Genomic DNA, 17,685 nt, shown 5'->3' on the forward strand with positions numbered 1-17,685 from the left:
CCAATTTTAAATATATATTAGGCAGTGTGCATTTGTATTTAACTCCACTCCTGGCTTTATTTGATCTCTCCTACTCTCTTCTTCCCCACATTCCATGTTCTTCCCTCAATTATCTTGTTGTATACTGTGTGCATTTATATACCTTAAATCTTTTCTGGAAGATCGGGTAAAAACAAACATTAAGATTTGTTTGGGGAATACATTTTTATTGTTATTATGCATAGCCATTCATTTTTGTATCTTGAGATGAGTTTTCCTCCAAAGCATGTTTTTCTTATTATTCCTCCCAGGAAGCTGTGCCAAATGGTTACATATTGATGTGAACTTATGTATTATCTTCTCAAAGTTCTACGAAAAGAAAGAATGCACTTAATAAAATAAATGACAGTGCTATACGCTAATCTTTCAGCAGTTATCAGTTTCCATATTGAAGTGTTGCACACAAATCACAGAACTGGAAGATGGGCCTTAACTTTTACCTATAGACAGTCTGACTGAGCAAGTAAGCAGTCATCAAACATTTACAGAGCGGTGAGTTAATGAACAAACATTTGTGACAGGGTTAAAAATATTAACTTGTGAGTAAGCTTTCTACCCAGCCCATTCAAGGATTAAGAATTGCTGGTTAAACCAAAGGTTAGGAAGAGAATAGGAAGGGGCTGAGAAAAATATCAGGACTGATTGCGCAGCTTCTTCTGAACATGATGAACAGGCTGGAGTGTAAAGGCGGGGGTTGTGGGCTGGCCTGGGGGAGCAGCTGGGGATTCAGCAGGACTCTCAGGTCAGAGATGCCCAAGAAAGAGTTTAGGGAGTTTTGTTATTGTTATACTTTGTTTGAAACAAAATTTCCTTTATTTACTATCTGTTTAAGAACTTTATTAAAGGCTTACTTTTTTTTCTTCAACTTTATTTTAAGTTCAGGGGTACGTCTCCAGGGTGTGTAGGTTTGTTACATAGGTAAACGTGTGCCATGGTAGTTTGCTGCACAGATCATCCCATCACCTAGGTGTTAAGCCCAGCATCCATTAGCTATTCCTCCTGACGCTGTCCCTCCAGCCCCCACTGGCAGGCTCTAGTGTGTGTTGTTCCCCCCACGTGTCCATGTGTTCTCATCATTCAGCTCCCACTTGTAAGTGAGAACATGCGGTGTTTGGTTTTCTGTTGCTGCATGAGTTTGCTGAGGATAATGGCTTCCAGCTCCAACCATGTTTCTGCAAAGGACATGATCTCATTCCCTTTTACGGCTGCATAGTATTCCATGCCATGTATGTACTACATTTTCTTTATCCAGTCTATCATTGATGGGCATTTAGACTGATTTCATGTATTTTTTATTGTAAATAGTTCTGCCATGAATATACGTGTGCATGTATCTTTATAATAGAAGGATTTATATTCCTTTGGGTATACATCCAGTAATGGGATTGCTGGGTCAAATGGTATTTCTGGTTCCAGGTCTTCAAGAAATCAGAACACTGTCTTCCACAATGGTTGAACTAATTTACACTCCCACCATAAAGGCTTACTTTTAATTAAAGGTTTCGATGTTAGGATTACATGCATTTTCTTTTAAAAATGTAACACTAACTTAATTTTGTATCATTTTTGGGGAAGGGGTTGAAGAGTTCTCTTGCAAGAGATTTTTGTGCTTATCTGAAATAATTCTTCCTTACTTCACTATTTTTGTTACTATTTTTTTATCGTGGCAATATGTTGGGGGTGTGTGTATCAAATTTGCCATTGCAACCATTTAAGTGTACAAATCAGTGGTATTAATGGCATTTACGTGGTTTGTAAACATCACCACAAACAATTTCCAAAATATTTTGTCAACTTAAAAAGACCCATTAAGCAATAACTTACAATTTCACCCTTCCTTCAGCCTCAAGCTATAATTTACTTTTTCTCTCTATAATTGCTTATTCTAGGCACCTCATATAAGTGGTGACATACAATATGTGTTCTTCTGTGTCTAACATTTCATTTAGCAAAAATTTTTTGAGATTCATCCATGTTGCAGTATGCATCAATACTTTATTCCTTTTAATAGCTAAATAATATTCCATTGTATATTTATACCACACTTTGTTCATTGTTCTGTTAATGGACACTTGGTTGATTTCTTCCTTTTGGCTATTGTGAATCATTTTTCTATAAACATTACTGTACAAGTATATGTTTGAGTCCCTGTTTTCAGTTCTCTTGGGAATACACCTAAGAATATAATTGATAGGTTAAATAATGATTCTATGCTTAACCTTTTAAGAAACTGCCAAACAATTATCCAGAAGATGCACCATTTTATATTCCTACCAACCCAAGGTGACTGTGGGTTTTTCAATCACTGTACACTGTACAATCATTGTACACTGCACACTGAAACTTTGGCCATTCAGGCAATTACTAAAAAGTCAGGAATAATAGATGCTGGTGAGGCTGTGGAGAAATAGTAACACTTTTACACTGCTGGTGGGAATGTAGATTAATTCAATCATTGTGGAAGACAGTATGGTGATTCCTCAAGGATCTAGAACCAGAGACACCATTTGACCCAGCAATTTCATTACTGGGTATATACCCAAAGGAATATAAATCATTCTACTATAAAGACACATGCACACGTATGTTTATTGCAGCAACATTTACACTAGGAAAGACATGGAACCAACCCAAATACCCATCAGCGATAGACTGGATAAAGAAAATTTGGTACATGAAATACTATGCAGCCATCAAAAGGATCATGTCCTTTTCAGGGACATGGATGAAACTGGAAGTCACCATCCTCAGCAAACTAACACCAGAACAGAAAACCAAACACTACATGTTCTCACTCGTAAGTGGGAGTTGAACATTGAGAACACATGGACACAGAGAGGGGAACAACATATAGCAGGACCTGTTGGGGCATGGGGAATGAGGGGAAGAATCTTAGAGGATGGGTCAGTAGGTGCAGGAAACCACCGTGGCACACATATACCTATGTAACAAACCTGCAATTTTTTTTTTAGAACAAACAAACATAAAAAGAAAGAAATTTTGGCCATTCAAAGTGGAGAAGTGGAAAGGAGTTGAGTAGAGGGACTGCATGAGGCTTTTTATGTTATGGTAGATGACACCACAGCTCAAGACCAAGGTATGCGAACCAATGGGTGCGTTGCTTGCCCTGTTGTCTCCACCCCTGCAGCCTGGATGCAGCATCCTCCGCCTGGTTACAAGCAACCAGAATCCCCAAGGTCATCAGCATCTACAAGGCCCAGGTTTGGGGCTGTGCAGCTACTATGCAATAGAACAGTGTGTCTCACAGGAAATAAAGTTTGATTCAGGAATTTGCGAAAAGTTCTTCTCTTTTTAGGACAGGTTTGTCCTAGCCTCAGTCACTGCAACAAGCAAATAAAATAAAATAATAATTAAACAGGTACATACTTCCCAGTATATACTTTAGTTATCCTCAGGATTCTCAAAGAGTCTATTAACAACTTCTTTTGCTTCATAGGCATTAGATGCTCCATGGACAACGTTTTTCAACTTACTTATTCCAAACCGGGCTCGGATGGAGTCAGGGGAAAGTACCTTTGCTTCTTCTGGGTCTGTTGGACCCATCAATCGTCTCCATTCGGCAACGGCATTCCATTTGGTCAGAATCATGACCGTAGATGGACCTCTGCAAAGAACGGTGCTTTCAGAAGACCCAGCCTACTGAAAACTGTTGACACTGCAAACAAGGCTAAAGACAGAACACTGCACCCTGGGCCAGGGAGCTCCTCTTTATTCTTTGTCCTTATCAGTGCAATCATATACTTCCTTTTTTTCATTTCTCCCTCTTCTAATAGGTTTATATGCTAGGTGAGTGCTGTAATTTCATTCTAGAGAATATTTGCTAATGAAGTCTTATTATTTTGCTACTATGAGGTCTGTAAATAGAGACATTGTCATGGATTCAGGACTTGTTGCTTTCTGGTTGTCCTGCAGCCTCTGACCCCTTCAGGGATTGCCTCCAGTTCAGACAGCCACCTTGCTCAGGCCACCCTCAATGCCAGGATGGCCTACCTTCAAGTAACTGAGTGATATGACCGTACAACAGCCTGGTCATCTCAGCCAATACTGGACAACTCTGATAGACCAATCTAGCTGTGGTTAGCAGAGGCTGTTGTCTGGCCTGCACTACATCTTGACTTGCCCTCATCCCCATCCTGCTTCTTTGCCCTCTCTTCTTCCTCGCATCCTTATTCAATAGCCTGAATAAGAAACTCTTCCAGTTTCCCAGAAAATGCAACCTGCAACAAGTACGAAAGTTAGTTTTCTAAGCTTTCATGGTGCAGTCCTAGGCTTCTGCTTACTATTTATATCTAAATAGCACATATATTCCATTAAGTTTTGTTAACTTTATAAATTCTGTCTTCCTAAACTCATTGACAAATGGTCAAGAATGAAAAAAAGGGAAAATGTCCAATTAAAGAGATTTCTTATATGTATTTTATACACATGTGTGTGTATGTGTGTGTATATGTACAGTCATGTACCTCTTAATAATGGAGATACATTCTGAGAAATGTGACATTAGGTTATTTCATTGTAGTGCAAACATCATAGAATATACTTACAGAAACCTAGATAGAATCACCTCTTACACACCTAGGCTACCTGGTTTAGCCTATGGCTCCTGGGCTATAAACCCATACAGCATGTTACTATACTGAATACTGTAGGCAACTGTAACACAGTGTTATTTGTGTATCTAAACATATATGAACAGACATGGTAATGTATTGCATTACAATGATCATGATGTCACTAAGACAATAGGAATTTTTCAGCTCTATTATAATCTTATGGGACCACTGCTGTACATGTAATTCATTATTGACTGAAATACTGAACTGCAAAACATGACTGTATAGAAAATTTTTGATGTTTAATATATATAAAATAGAAAAGACATTTAACTCATAGTAAATCGATAATGATGTTCACATAATTATGAACTCTGTGTAAATGATAGTTTTGGAAAGCAGCAGTTAAAAGCAGAGACTCCTTGGGTTCAGGACCCAGCGAAACATGAGTTTTGTGATGGTGGACAACTTCTAGCCCGGGGCCTCTGTTCTCTCAAAATCAAAGTGGAAATTCTAGTAAAACTACTTCATAGAGTTGTTATTATAAGAGTCAAATGAAATAAAGTGTGTACAGCTCATCACAAGGCCTGGAATTAAGGAAATAATAAATGTTAGCCTTTAATTTCTATGCAGTGGTTATAAAAGTATGTGTTGTCAGGAACAGATGTATCATGTAGATAGAAGTTTTAAAGGAGTGTATTTCTTATCGTAATATTTATGTTATTATGTACACATAGTTTGACAAGGTATCAACACACGTAAAAAAAAGATGTGAATAATCATAGCTAGCATTTATCGAGTGTTTAACATCTGTCATGCACTGTTCTAGGTACTTTCAACACATCAGTTATGTAGCCCTCCCAACAAGCCTGTTAGATACATACTATTATTATCCCCAGATAAGGAAATTCAGGCAACAATTAAGTATGTTGGCAAAGCAGGGGTTTGAACTGATCCAGCCTCTATATATCTAATGCGAAGACCTAGAGAAAGTAGAAGGAAGGAAGAGGGCAAGGAGAGATGAAAGGAGGGAGAGAAAGGAAGATAGAGAGATAAGGAAATAGAAAAAAGATGAACTGTGAATGTTAGCAGAATGTCTTTTCATGAATGAGATTAGATGAAATGTTTCAATTAATTTTTGCATTTTTCAAAGTTTCTATAATGAACATTTACCACTTCTATAATGCAAGTAATTGCATATCAGAAACTTACTCAGATAACATTTCCAATAAATCTTTATAAAAGTCTTTTCCTGTTATTTTTTGATAAATGTTCTCTATTTGCTCAGGAGTTAGGAACATTTTCTTCACCTGTGTCAGATCAAATCCAGCCTCCTTAATCATATTTAGGATCTTCTCTAGGAAAAACAGACATTTGATAATATTGCAGATTGCTTCACTTTTCCTCCATATTCAAGTAGACTGAAATAACTAAGGAAAATGATAGTTTAACTTGCATATTGTGGTTTAACATGGCAAAACTCTGCTAAACTAAATTAAAATTCCAAAGCACCAAATTAACATTCAGAACTTTAGTATGTTAACGTAGATTTTCTAGTCTCTGAGGTTCACCTTTCCAGAAACCACCTGAAACACCAGGTAGACCACAAGAGTAGAAGGGGAAGGGACCTGCTCTCATGCTAAGAATAAAGATGTATTTTCACCTTCATGCTACAAATGCCAAGGAATTTCTTGCTAGATATGGATTGAAGGATAAAGCCAATCTGAACTCTTCTGCCTGAAGAATCAGAGTACCTTAAGGGAATTAAACAAAGCAAATGTCAAAATCTCACCAGCAGTGTAAGTTTTGAGGGCTACATTCTAGAGAAACAGGTGAACCAACTGAGAAACTGGGAGCTTTCTAGTAAAACGGCCTCTTCTTTGCTCTGGATCAAAAACACAAAGAGTGGTTTGGGAGCTAAAGGCAATATGATTATAACCAACAGACAGCCTGGAGAAGGCTGGGCTTCTCCTGCTGGAAGGGAGGTGGCCAGGATCTGCCCTAAGACAGGCACTGCAGAAATGAAAGGGAAGAAAACATAAACCTTTCCTCAGAGACTAATTGTCTCAACAGAGAGCAAGGCCTATAAAGATATCATGAGAAAGTGATCACTATTGTAGAGTAATATATAAGGTCCCCAGAACCACAGGTGAGAAAACATTTAACTTTCTCTGGAGAGGTCAGGGATGACTTCACAGAGACACTGACCTTTGTGTTAAGCATGGAAAAAATAAGGTGTGATCACCAAGTGGACAAGTAGGGAAAGTACATTGCAGGCAGAGTGAGTAATGTATGCCAAGTGCAGAGGGTAGGAAGAAGTGACTGGGTGAAAATATACTGGAGATGAAGTTGGCCAAGTAAGTAGAAGAAAGATTATCAATAATTATGCCCTGTGAAGAAATCTGGACTTTCCTCTAAAAACAACAAGGAACATTTACACCATTCTAAGCAATAACATATTCAGATCTGTGCTCTAAAATGATAATTTCCTTTGCACCATGAAGAATGAATTAGGGTAGGAGTGGGTGATTGTGGCATTGCAAGCAAGGTATTTGAAGACTAATGCAGTTTTTGGAAATCAATACTTCCTGGTAAAAGGAGGCACCCTGGAAAAGAAAAGTCTCTTACAGTTCTTATTTTTTTTTTTTTAATACTTTAAGTTCTAGGGTACATGTGCACAACATGCAGGTTTGTTATATATGTATACATGTGCCATGTCGGTGTGCTGCACCCATTAACTCATCATTTACATTAGGAATATTTCTTAATGCTATCCCTCTCCACTCCCCCCACCCCACGACATGTCCCGGTGTGTGATGTTCCCCTTCCTCTGTCCAAGTGTTCTCATTGTTCAATTCCCACCTATGAGTGAGAACACGTGGTGTTGTTTGGTTTTCTGTCCTTGTGACAGTTTGCTGAGAATGATGGTTTCCAGCTTCATCCATGTCCCTACAAAGGACATGAACTCATCCTTTTTCATGGCTGCGTGGTATTCCATGGTGTATGTGTGCCACATTTTCTTAATCCAGTCTATCATTGATGGACATTTGGGTTGGTTCCAAGTCTTTGCTATTGTGAGTAGTGCCACAATAAACATACATGTGCATGTGTCTTTATTGTAGCATGATTTATAATCCTTTGGGTATATACCCATCAATGTTCTTAGATAAAGACAGCAAGTGGCTCAGGTTAACATTCAAGATAAACAGAGAGTACTGTAGGTAGTGAGACAGATTCACCTCCTGCAAAGGCCCTACCTATTAAGAAACTACCTAATTATATTAATACAAAACCAAGAGAAAATCTGACCTGAGAAATGAAATGAGCTAACCCAAACCTTATTAATCTTTACTGAACCATTACAAAAGATAAAATTAAAATTACCTTTAAAATTACTATTTAAAAAATGTCTTCCCCTGCTAAAGAAATAAATAAAAGAAAGAGAAGGAAGAAGGAAGAGAGGGAGGGAGAAAGAAAGCCAGCAGAAGGATGATAAATACCCCCCAAACTGTAACACGACACCCTAATGTGAATTAAGCAGTTTGAACATTAAAAAAATCATAAATCAGAACTTCAAACTCAAAACTAGAAATGGCCAAGCAATAAGTAGATGTGAAATAAAAGCTGCACTCACAAAAGACAAAGATAAAATAACAGAAATAAACTAGGTGTCTAATGTAACTTAAAATATGGAGAAGGACATAGATAACAGAAGTGAAAACAGCCAAGTAAGGGATAGCAAAATAAAGAAAGAGAAGTCAATAGGAAAAGTGATAGATACAGAAGTTAGGCAAAGATAAGCATGTCTACACGTGTGTGTATGTAGGTGTGGGTGTGTACATATCTGTGTATATATACAATTAAATACTATACATTACTACATTTATTTAAGAAATTTGACTTCATCTTACCAAAAGAGAATATTTTTAACTAAAAATTGGGTAAGTCAATCTAAACACTCAGAAACTTCAAAAGAATCCCGTTAGTTCCAGTTGGTGAAATCCCTAAAGAAAAAAACAAAAGAAACATGGAACAGAACTAATATTTAAAACTATAAGGCAGGAAAACCATCTTGAAATAAGAGAGGATAAGAATCTAGACAGCAAAAAAGACAAACATGTATCTGGAAAAATAAACCAAGAGTGGTCAAATCTCAGACATATGTTAGTAAAACTGCTAGCCTTGAGAAACAAACAAAAATTAATCCCTTCTTCTGGGAAAACACCATATTACTTACAGTGAAACAAAAGTCAATATGGCACCAGGCTTCTTGAAAAAAATGCAGGAAACAAGAATAGAGATACCCTGTCAAGAAACTGTAAGGAAAAAATGTGAGCCTAGGATTATTTTTATCCAGCATATATGTAAATAATATGTTTTCTAACAAAGTACATTTAACATTTAACACAAGTTCAAAAAATAGGAGAACAGCTCAAGGAAAGAGAAAGATGAAGTACCTAATTGTCACAAAGGTAATAGGATATCATTTAAAGCAGAGAAAACAAATATCCATCCCACATTTTCTGTTGTTGCTGTGTTTTGTTTTAGGCTTTTAGCAGCCCGAAGCCATGGTTTTTAGTTTCCGTCTCTAGTGATAACCAGAAAAGAAAGATGAGGAACGGGCTTTACTGGCCCAATCAGAAACAGAAACTGAGAACCCATGACTATATTCTTTCCCTTGGACAATCCTGGTAGATATTACAATAAAAATAGCTTCCAGAACAAATAAATTTCTCAAACACAAAAGAAAATGTAAAAGATCACACAGAGAAGAACATCAGTAAATGAAAAAATAACATGTAAAGTAAATATAACTTAAAATAATAAGATGTTTGAAACTAAACATATTATTAACATAAAATAAACATATTATGTGAATTTATCTTACCTACTAAATTTTTTTCCCTGTAAGGCCTAAAACAATAAAACTACTAGAAGAAAATATAGGTGAAATGTTTCATAGCATTGGTCTTGGCAGTGATTTTTTTTTATAAGACCTCAAAAGCACAGGCAACAAAAGCAAAACCAGACAAATGGTATTATATCAAACTAAATTCTACATAGTGAAGAAAAAGATCAACAGAGTGAAGAGACAACCTACAGAATTCAAGAAAATATTTTCAAGCTATGCATCTGACAAAGGGTTAATATACAGCATATATAAGGAACTCAACTCAATAGCAAACAAACAAAAGCCAGAAAAACGGATTCTGATTTAAAAATGGGTGAAAACCTGAATGGACATTTCTCAGAAGAAATCTGTTGCACATACAATGACTAACAGATATATGAAAAAAGGCTCAACATCTCTTAAAACATTAAAAATAGAACTACCATATATGATCCAGCAATCCCACTGTGGGTATACATCCAAAGGAAATAAAATCAGTACGTTGAAGAAACATCTGTATTCACATGTTTACTGCAGCATTATTCACAATAGCCAAGATTTGTAACCAACCTAAATGTTCATTGATGGATGAATGGATAACGAAAGTGTGATATATATATACATAATGGAATACTATTCAGCTATAAAAAGTAATGAAATCCTGTCATTTGTGGCAACATGGAAAAACCTAGAGGACATTATCTTAAGTGAAATAAGCAAGGCACAGAAAAGACATATACTGCATGATCTCACTCATATGTGGAACCTAAAGAAGTTGATTTCCTAGAAGTAGAGAGCAGAGTGGTGCTTTCTAGAAGTGGGGAGGGTATGGGGAAGGGGGAAGTTGGGAGAGATCAGTCTATGGGTACAAGTTCTGGTGTTCTACTACATAGTAGGGTAACTATAGTTAATAATATTGCATTGCATATTTCAAAATAGGTAGAAGAGGAGATTTTGAATGTTCTCACCACAAAGAAATGATAAAGTTATGAGGCAATGGGTATGCTACATACCCTGATTTGATTATTGCACAATATGTACATGTATCAAAACATCATAAGGTACCCAATGAATATGGACAATTATGTTTCAATTTAAAAAATTAAAAATGCATGCGTTGTATACTGTTTTATTACAGTGAATTTGGCTGTTTAACATATATTTTGAGAGAAAGTCATGAATACAAATCCACCTTTATGGATTTTACGTGTGAGACAAGCCTAAAAAAAGTGATTCAAAAAGGTTAAAAATAAATAAATAGGCAAAAATGTGTAAGGCAAATGCAAATGATAAGAAAGCAGGGTGTGTGGTCAGGCTCCAAGGCATTCAATGAGACAAATAAGAGCTTTGTTTAATGCTAAAAACTAAATTTACCATGAATAGTTTTGAATATCTAGGTATCAAATAACATGGCCACCACCATTATTAATCAGAAAATACAGGAAATATAGCCAACAATATACTGAAAACAGGTGACTCACACCTCTAGTTGCTGACAGATCCTACAAATTCAAGATAGATCAAGTTGGGAAAAAAATAAATCAAGATGAATCAAATGGTAAGGCTGGTTTTATCTTATATTCAAACTTCTCACCATGATACCGGTGATAATATTTTTTCTCCTCATACACGTAGAATCTTCACAAACGTTTGCCATATGGTAGTTCAACAATATCATGATAATTTCAAAAAAATGCAAGCTTTTTCTTCTACCAGAATTTTTAAAAATCTCTTTAAAATAAATTTATTTGTTGAATAACTCTAAGGCCCAAGGGAAAATATAAACCAAAATTACAAAATTTCAATAATTAATTATCAATAATCAATAAAGATAATGAAGACACTATGCATTAGAACCTGTGGGCTATAATTAAAGCAGTAATCAAATGAAAATGTATAACTTTAAAAATTATTATCAATAAAAATTAAAAGTTGAAAACAAATAAATTTAATATTCAACTCAAAAAGCTAGAAGAAGAACATAAGAAAAAACAACTAGGAAATAGAAACTAGGAAGAAAATCATGAAGATAAAACCAAAAATAGTAGTTAGAAAAGAGAAAAACATAGAACTCATGAATAAATTAAATTTTTATTGTTTGAAAGAGAGCAAAATACAAAATGGTAAAGTAGAAATAATCGCTGAAATGGAGGAAATATAATAATGATAAGAAACTACTTTACAAATTACATAGCTGGAATAGATAACTTCCTAGGAAAATGTAATTTAACTATATTTACTCAAAGGGTGATAGAAAGCTTAAATACAGCAATTTCCATAAAAGAAACAGAGAAAGTGATCAAATAATTATCCCACAAAAAAAAAACAGGCCCAGATATTTTTGCAGGAAAATTTTGCCACGCCTCCAAATACCAATCTCAGTGCTGCTTCCACTCTTTTGGAGCACTGAAAAACATGTTCACATTCCTTATGAAGTATTCCATTGATTTCTAAACCTGAGAGATATCAAACCAAAAAAATGGAAAGCAGAGATCAAGCTCACTTTCAAGTCTCAATACAAAAAAATAAACAAGTGAAAGATAAGCAAATAGTATCCAAAAGTATACCTAAAAATGCATCATAACTAAGCAACATCTATATAGGAATGGAAGGATATAGTTCAATATTTGAAATATCATTGACATGATATTCCATATCAATATATCCATGGAAAAAATAACTCATCATTTTCATAAATTCTGAAAAGGACTTCAGCAAAATTCAATACCATTTCTGATTAAGAGAAAGACAAAGAGAAGGATGAGGGAGGGAGGGAGAGGTGAGAGAGACAGCAAAAGAAAATATGACAAAGTTAATTGTTGAATCTAAATGAAGGACATACGTACTCATCGCAACTTTTTTGAATTTTGTTTCCTGTTTTGTTTTTCTGCTTGTAAATTTTTTAAATGTTCACAAAATTTGGAGAAAACGTATACATTGACTTTTATTCTTAAATATTTACCTCTTTGTTCACTTGTTGCATGAGGTTTAATCAAGCCTAAAGTGCTTTGAAGAGGAAAGAAATGCTGTATTTCCCTTTCAGCGGTTTCTAACGAATCACTGCCATACAACTGGTTGACCGGCAAACTGTCCATCGCAAATTGTGCACATAAACTTTGAAAAAGAAGTCAGATTTAAAAGTTATTGGAACAGAACAGAATAATATAACACAATTTATCTAAGTTGTTCAAAAGTTATCAAATAACAGCAAATCATTCCAGATCTTGACACTGTGCAAAAGGAAGTGAGTACATGGTGGCTTAGGGCATGCTACTTCTTTTCAAGGAGGTAGTGGTCATTAAGAAGAAAGGATGTATCATTTAAATCATCATGACAATGAATATTGACAGATAACTATGAAAGAGGAATGAATGCCAATATGGTTTGGCTGTGTTCCCATCCAATTCTCATGCTGAATTGTAATCTCCCAAATCCCCACATGTCATAGGCGGGACCTAGTGGGAGCTAATTGAATCATGGGGGCAGTTTTTCCCATGCTGTTCTCATGCTAGTGAGTGAGCTCTCAGAAGATCTGATGGTTTTACAAACACCTGGTGTTTCCCCTGCTGGTACTCATTCTCTCTCCTGCCACCTTGTAAAGAGGTGCCTTCTGCCATGATTATAAGTTTCCTAAGGCTCTCCCAGCCATGCGGAACTGTGAGTCAATTAAACCTCTTTTCTTTATAAATTACCCAATCTCGGGTATTTCTTCATAGTAGCATGAGAACGGACTGATACAGATGCCCTATGCAGTGAAAAAGCTCAGAGGGTAGAATCCTTGTTGCACTACTTGCTAGCTATGTGATATTAGGGAGCTGCTTAACTTCTCTGTTCTTTAGTTGTCTCAAATATAAACATGACAGTAAAACCTGTTTCAGAAGGTGATTTTGCAGACGCAATCAGATGATGCCTTTGAAATATATGGTGCGTGTATTGAACTCTAAATAGATTTTCTTTCACCATGTGATAATGCTTCATATTATCAAGCATTACACGGCATTTGACTCTAGACCAAAGATACAAAATTATAAACATTAAATCCAGAAGATACTGTAAGGGAACCCTCCAGGTGAGCAACAACAGCAATAAAAGAGAAGTAGACAGGACAGCTTTATGGGAAGAGGCAGGAGTGAGACTGATAATACCAGACCAACCACATTAGATTAGACAGTTTATTGTTATGCTTTCTTTCCTATAAATAAGTATGTATCTCTTGAATCAGTTGTTGCTCTTTGGTATTTTTTTCCAGTGGTCCTTTTTATCTGTTTTTCTATCTATCTATGCATATTTTAGTAGCAAATGATGCTCACTGCCCATTTCACTTTTTCCCTTTAAACGGTCCAGGGCAGTCAACCCAATAAATTCCAGCTATGGTGAATAATGTTCCTTCCTACTAACACCAATGCGGATTCTTCACATCACAGGAAACTTGGTTTTCTGTCCCCAGCTTTCAGATCCTCTTCTTTCCTCTCTGGTCTTAGTGACTCATTCAGGGTTTTGTTTGTTAGTTTTTGCTTTTTTTTTTTTTTTTTTTTTTGCCTTATCACCTTGACATTTCCATTCTGCTCTTGGCTGTTTCCACACCTCCAATTTGGAGATACTTTCATCCCTGATCCCTTGGACTCTGTGATTGCTGGGGATGAGGGATTTGCACAATGATTGAATGAAACAGCCTGAGCCATCCTGACCACTTACTCTACTCAATGCAGAGCATTCTCCCATCCCCTGTTACGCTGTCAAACATGATTATTGGAAAATGTCAGAGGAGGAATAGTGGGATAGAGGGAGTAATGGGTAACAATGAGGGGTTGCTGTGCTTCTCTTCTATGAAAATTATCATATTTTGGGTAAAACAACGCCAGCATAGAATTTGATATTCAGGCACAGGAAAAGGGTGAAGTTCCATTGAAAGAGTTATTCCTAAAGCAACCGTAAGTGCTGGGTGGAGCCAAGGGAAGTGGAAAAGTGGGGATCAATTAGAAAGAAAGATAAAGATTAATTGTGAACATGCGGCAATTTTCAGTATGATAGTAGGGTGGAGATGGGGCAGTAACTGAGAGCCTCCACACTTGGTGCCACAGTGTCTAGACCAGTGTGCCTACAGGCACAGGCCTTGTGTTGATAGCAATCCTTCTCTCTGATAGCATGCATTGCACTCTATGCCACATTTTATTAAATGATTTCATGGCACTCTGCTCACACCACTTCCAGAGGTTCTATGCTTATTATCCTTCACAATCATTGGCACATAAGCAAAGACATAATTAAGTAGGGCTAAATAAGGGGCAATACATGTTCATGCAGCACAAGCCAAATTTAAGTATATCCTACCCCAAAGAAAGCACTTCAGCTTTCATGTAAGTGAAGCTTCATAACTATTGCGATTTATTGTGTCAACATGTATGTTAGGTTTGCAGTGCCTTAAAGAGCATCTATATTCTTGCACACTTGAAGGGGGTATGAGGGGAGTCCTTTCTTTCTTTGAACTGAATCCCACCCTAAAATCAGCACAAAGAATTCAAGGGAATTGAAATTCAATTTACTTCCATCAGCTTCGTGCCAAATATGGAGATGCATGAGATATTATTTCTATCCTGTAGATGATATTAAGCCTAGCAGGTAAGCTCAGAAAATATGGAAAGAGTTTCCCCTATATGCCAGGTACTATGCCAGGGGTCAAGTTGATTACAAAGTTTAGCTTATTTCTAAGATTAATCAGTAAGCTAAGTCAATAAATGTTCCCACTAAATTGTAGAGTACATATTCAATTAGTCATCATTGTCTTAAAATTCATGATCAATTAAAGAAACAACAGCTGCTACCACAACCTTCCCAAAGGAATTTCTCCTAAATAGTGGGTAGGGTGGATATTTCTCCCAAGAGATGACCTGTTGACTGAAATATACACCTTTTAGCTCCCGGCCCCAAGCCTAGCATCTCACAATGGTCTCTTGCAAATCCTTGGCCATCCTCAGCCTGGCACAGGGCTGGACCTCCAGTCATAAGCAGTCTACTCCTTCACCAGGAAAGGTAGCTTTCCTGAGAAGCTCCCTTGAATAGAGCTGTGGTTCCAATACTCTACATCTAAAAAGGTGTTTAAAATGAAGCCCATGAAAACAGATAGGGACCCATGGTATGAATCCTACCTCTCTGGAAAATATTCAACAGCTTCTTCAACAGTTCTTGGTCCCAGTAATTGTTTCCAGTATTGCAAGCCATTGTCTCTCAATAAAACAAGGGCTAGGGATGGACCACTATTAGAAAAGAAAACAAAGAAGAGGTAATAAGAATTGTAGCTCAGTAATTAATTATGTATAGGCAACATAAATGCATGCTATTAAATAGATCAAAAACATGTAACATGTAAAATAATCTTTTAACAGAGGTCAGAAATTAGTTTCCACTGATAAATTTTCAAGAGCATGTCTTTAAAATAGAAACAGAGAAAGGAAGGGAAGGGGAGGGCCATGATTCTTGTAGATGTTTCTTTAATCGTTCCCATGGTCCTGCTGGTTTACATGCCCTTGCAGGATTTCTGCCTCAATTGCTATTTCAGTTATTCTTCTAGCACATTTCTAGCAACTCATTCTTTCCAGAACTAGTTAACTACAAGATTACAAAAGCTCTTGAGAGTCAGTCAGTTCTCTGCTTAAACTTGATAGTATTGTACACCCTGGACTTCTGGTGTTCAACTCAACGGGACTCCATTAACTTCCTCTGAGACCTTCCTACTATTCCAGTAACATTCCTGGAAGACTCGAGAAGACAGGCAGGTGAGCAGAAGATTGGGATGGGAGCAGGACTGGTAGAGAAGTAAACTCAGAACATGTTTACAGACTTGAGGAGTTTGGTAACTTAAATAGAAACCAGACTTAGGAGAAAGTTTACATGATTCAAAAATAAATCAGACTGAGTTTTCTAAATCTTGAATTCTACCTGGTCATGTTTTCTATAAGTTTATTAAAATAGTCTTCATTTTCATATCCCTTGCACAGTGCTTGTGCTTCTTTTTCCGATAATACTAGTTGCCTTTGCTCCAGTATTTTGAAGTCTTCATCTCTAATAGTACGCAAAACATCATCTAAATAAAAACAGTCACATAATAAGTTTTAAACTGGTAATTACTGGTTATGTACACAATACATAATATACTATCATGAAGGCATACAATGCACTTTATTCTCATGCAAAATTTTGGAAATTTGCAGAAATAGCTTCTTAGGTTTTAATTTAAGGTGAACAGTGTCTCTTAACATCTCATTATGATGCATTTCCAATTTTTCATTGCATAGGAATCATGCATACATACACATACACGTATACAACACACACACACACAGGTATCTCATTAAATCTTTTTCTTGGGTGTATGCATGTGAATGTGAGTGTGTGTGTGTGTGTGTGTGCAGACAATAACCTAAATAATCAACCAACACAATTATGGAAGTCATTATAAATAATTTTTATGTTCAATTACCATGATTTGATTTGTCCCATTTGGGGAGAAACAAGTTGATTGAATACCTGAAAGTGTATCTCAACTTTCTTCTCTCTTGCCTGCTTCCCACTACAGAAGCCTAGAAAATCCAATACTCATACCTCCATCCTTCCTTACAGATAGTGTGGCAGTGTGATCCAGCTATGGTCAATGATATTTATAGGAAATACACTGGGGAGTCTTCTGAGAGAGGCACTCAGGGAGAACCTCTGTCCTATACCACCTTCTGCTTCCTGCTTTTGAATGTTTGAGGGGCATGATGTTTGGAGCTGTGCAGGTCATCTTGTGACAAAGAAGGATAAGTCAAAAGCACAAATATTGACTCAGATCTCAAACAGCCTTAAGCTCCTTACTGAGCCAAGAAACAGGAAATAAAGTGAATAAACTAGAACCAAGTAAACAATTGTAAGGAAAGAATAAAACAAAGTGTCATGCATGTTAATACAGTTTAAGCAACAATTTGCTTCAGAACTGCCTCACAGAAAAAAAAAGAAAACACAGGATATATAGCTCTTGAAATTTGAAAAGGTGAAATCATATTAATTCTTAGAAGATACTGAAGTTTTTTTTAATTACTAATTTTGTAAAAAGATTTCTCAAAGTAAGATACCTGATGACCACAGTTTAAAAAGTGACAACCAATCCCCAAGCAATTGCCATATAATATTAATAGCTTCTTGAAA

General features: G+C 36.3%; 1 protein-coding gene across 1 annotated transcript in view; it reads right to left on the minus strand.

Annotated features, from left to right (window-relative positions):
* Nucleotides 1-185: 185 nt before the first annotated feature.
* Nucleotides 186-17,685, minus strand: part of NME8 (NME/NM23 family member 8) — a 52,372-nt gene continuing 34,872 nt past the window's right edge. Inside the window, exons 13-18 of the mRNA XM_011944521.1 lie at nt 16,441-16,585; nt 15,651-15,758; nt 12,467-12,618; nt 5,826-5,970; nt 3,427-3,664; nt 186-348 (exon numbers count right to left, since the gene is read on the minus strand). Of these exons, the coding sequence (XP_011799911.1) occupies nt 3,442-3,664; nt 5,826-5,970; nt 12,467-12,618; nt 15,651-15,758; nt 16,441-16,585 (773 nt within the window). The 3' untranslated portion in view covers nt 186-348; nt 3,427-3,441. The remainder of the gene's footprint in view (nt 349-3,426; nt 3,665-5,825; nt 5,971-12,466; nt 12,619-15,650; nt 15,759-16,440; nt 16,586-17,685) is intronic.

The sequence above is a fragment of the Colobus angolensis genome, unplaced genomic scaffold (assembly GCF_000951035.1).
Source record: "Colobus angolensis palliatus isolate OR3802 unplaced genomic scaffold, Cang.pa_1.0 Scaffold232, whole genome shotgun sequence".
In the NCBI taxonomy this organism is placed as follows: Eukaryota; Metazoa; Chordata; class Mammalia; order Primates; family Cercopithecidae; genus Colobus; species Colobus angolensis.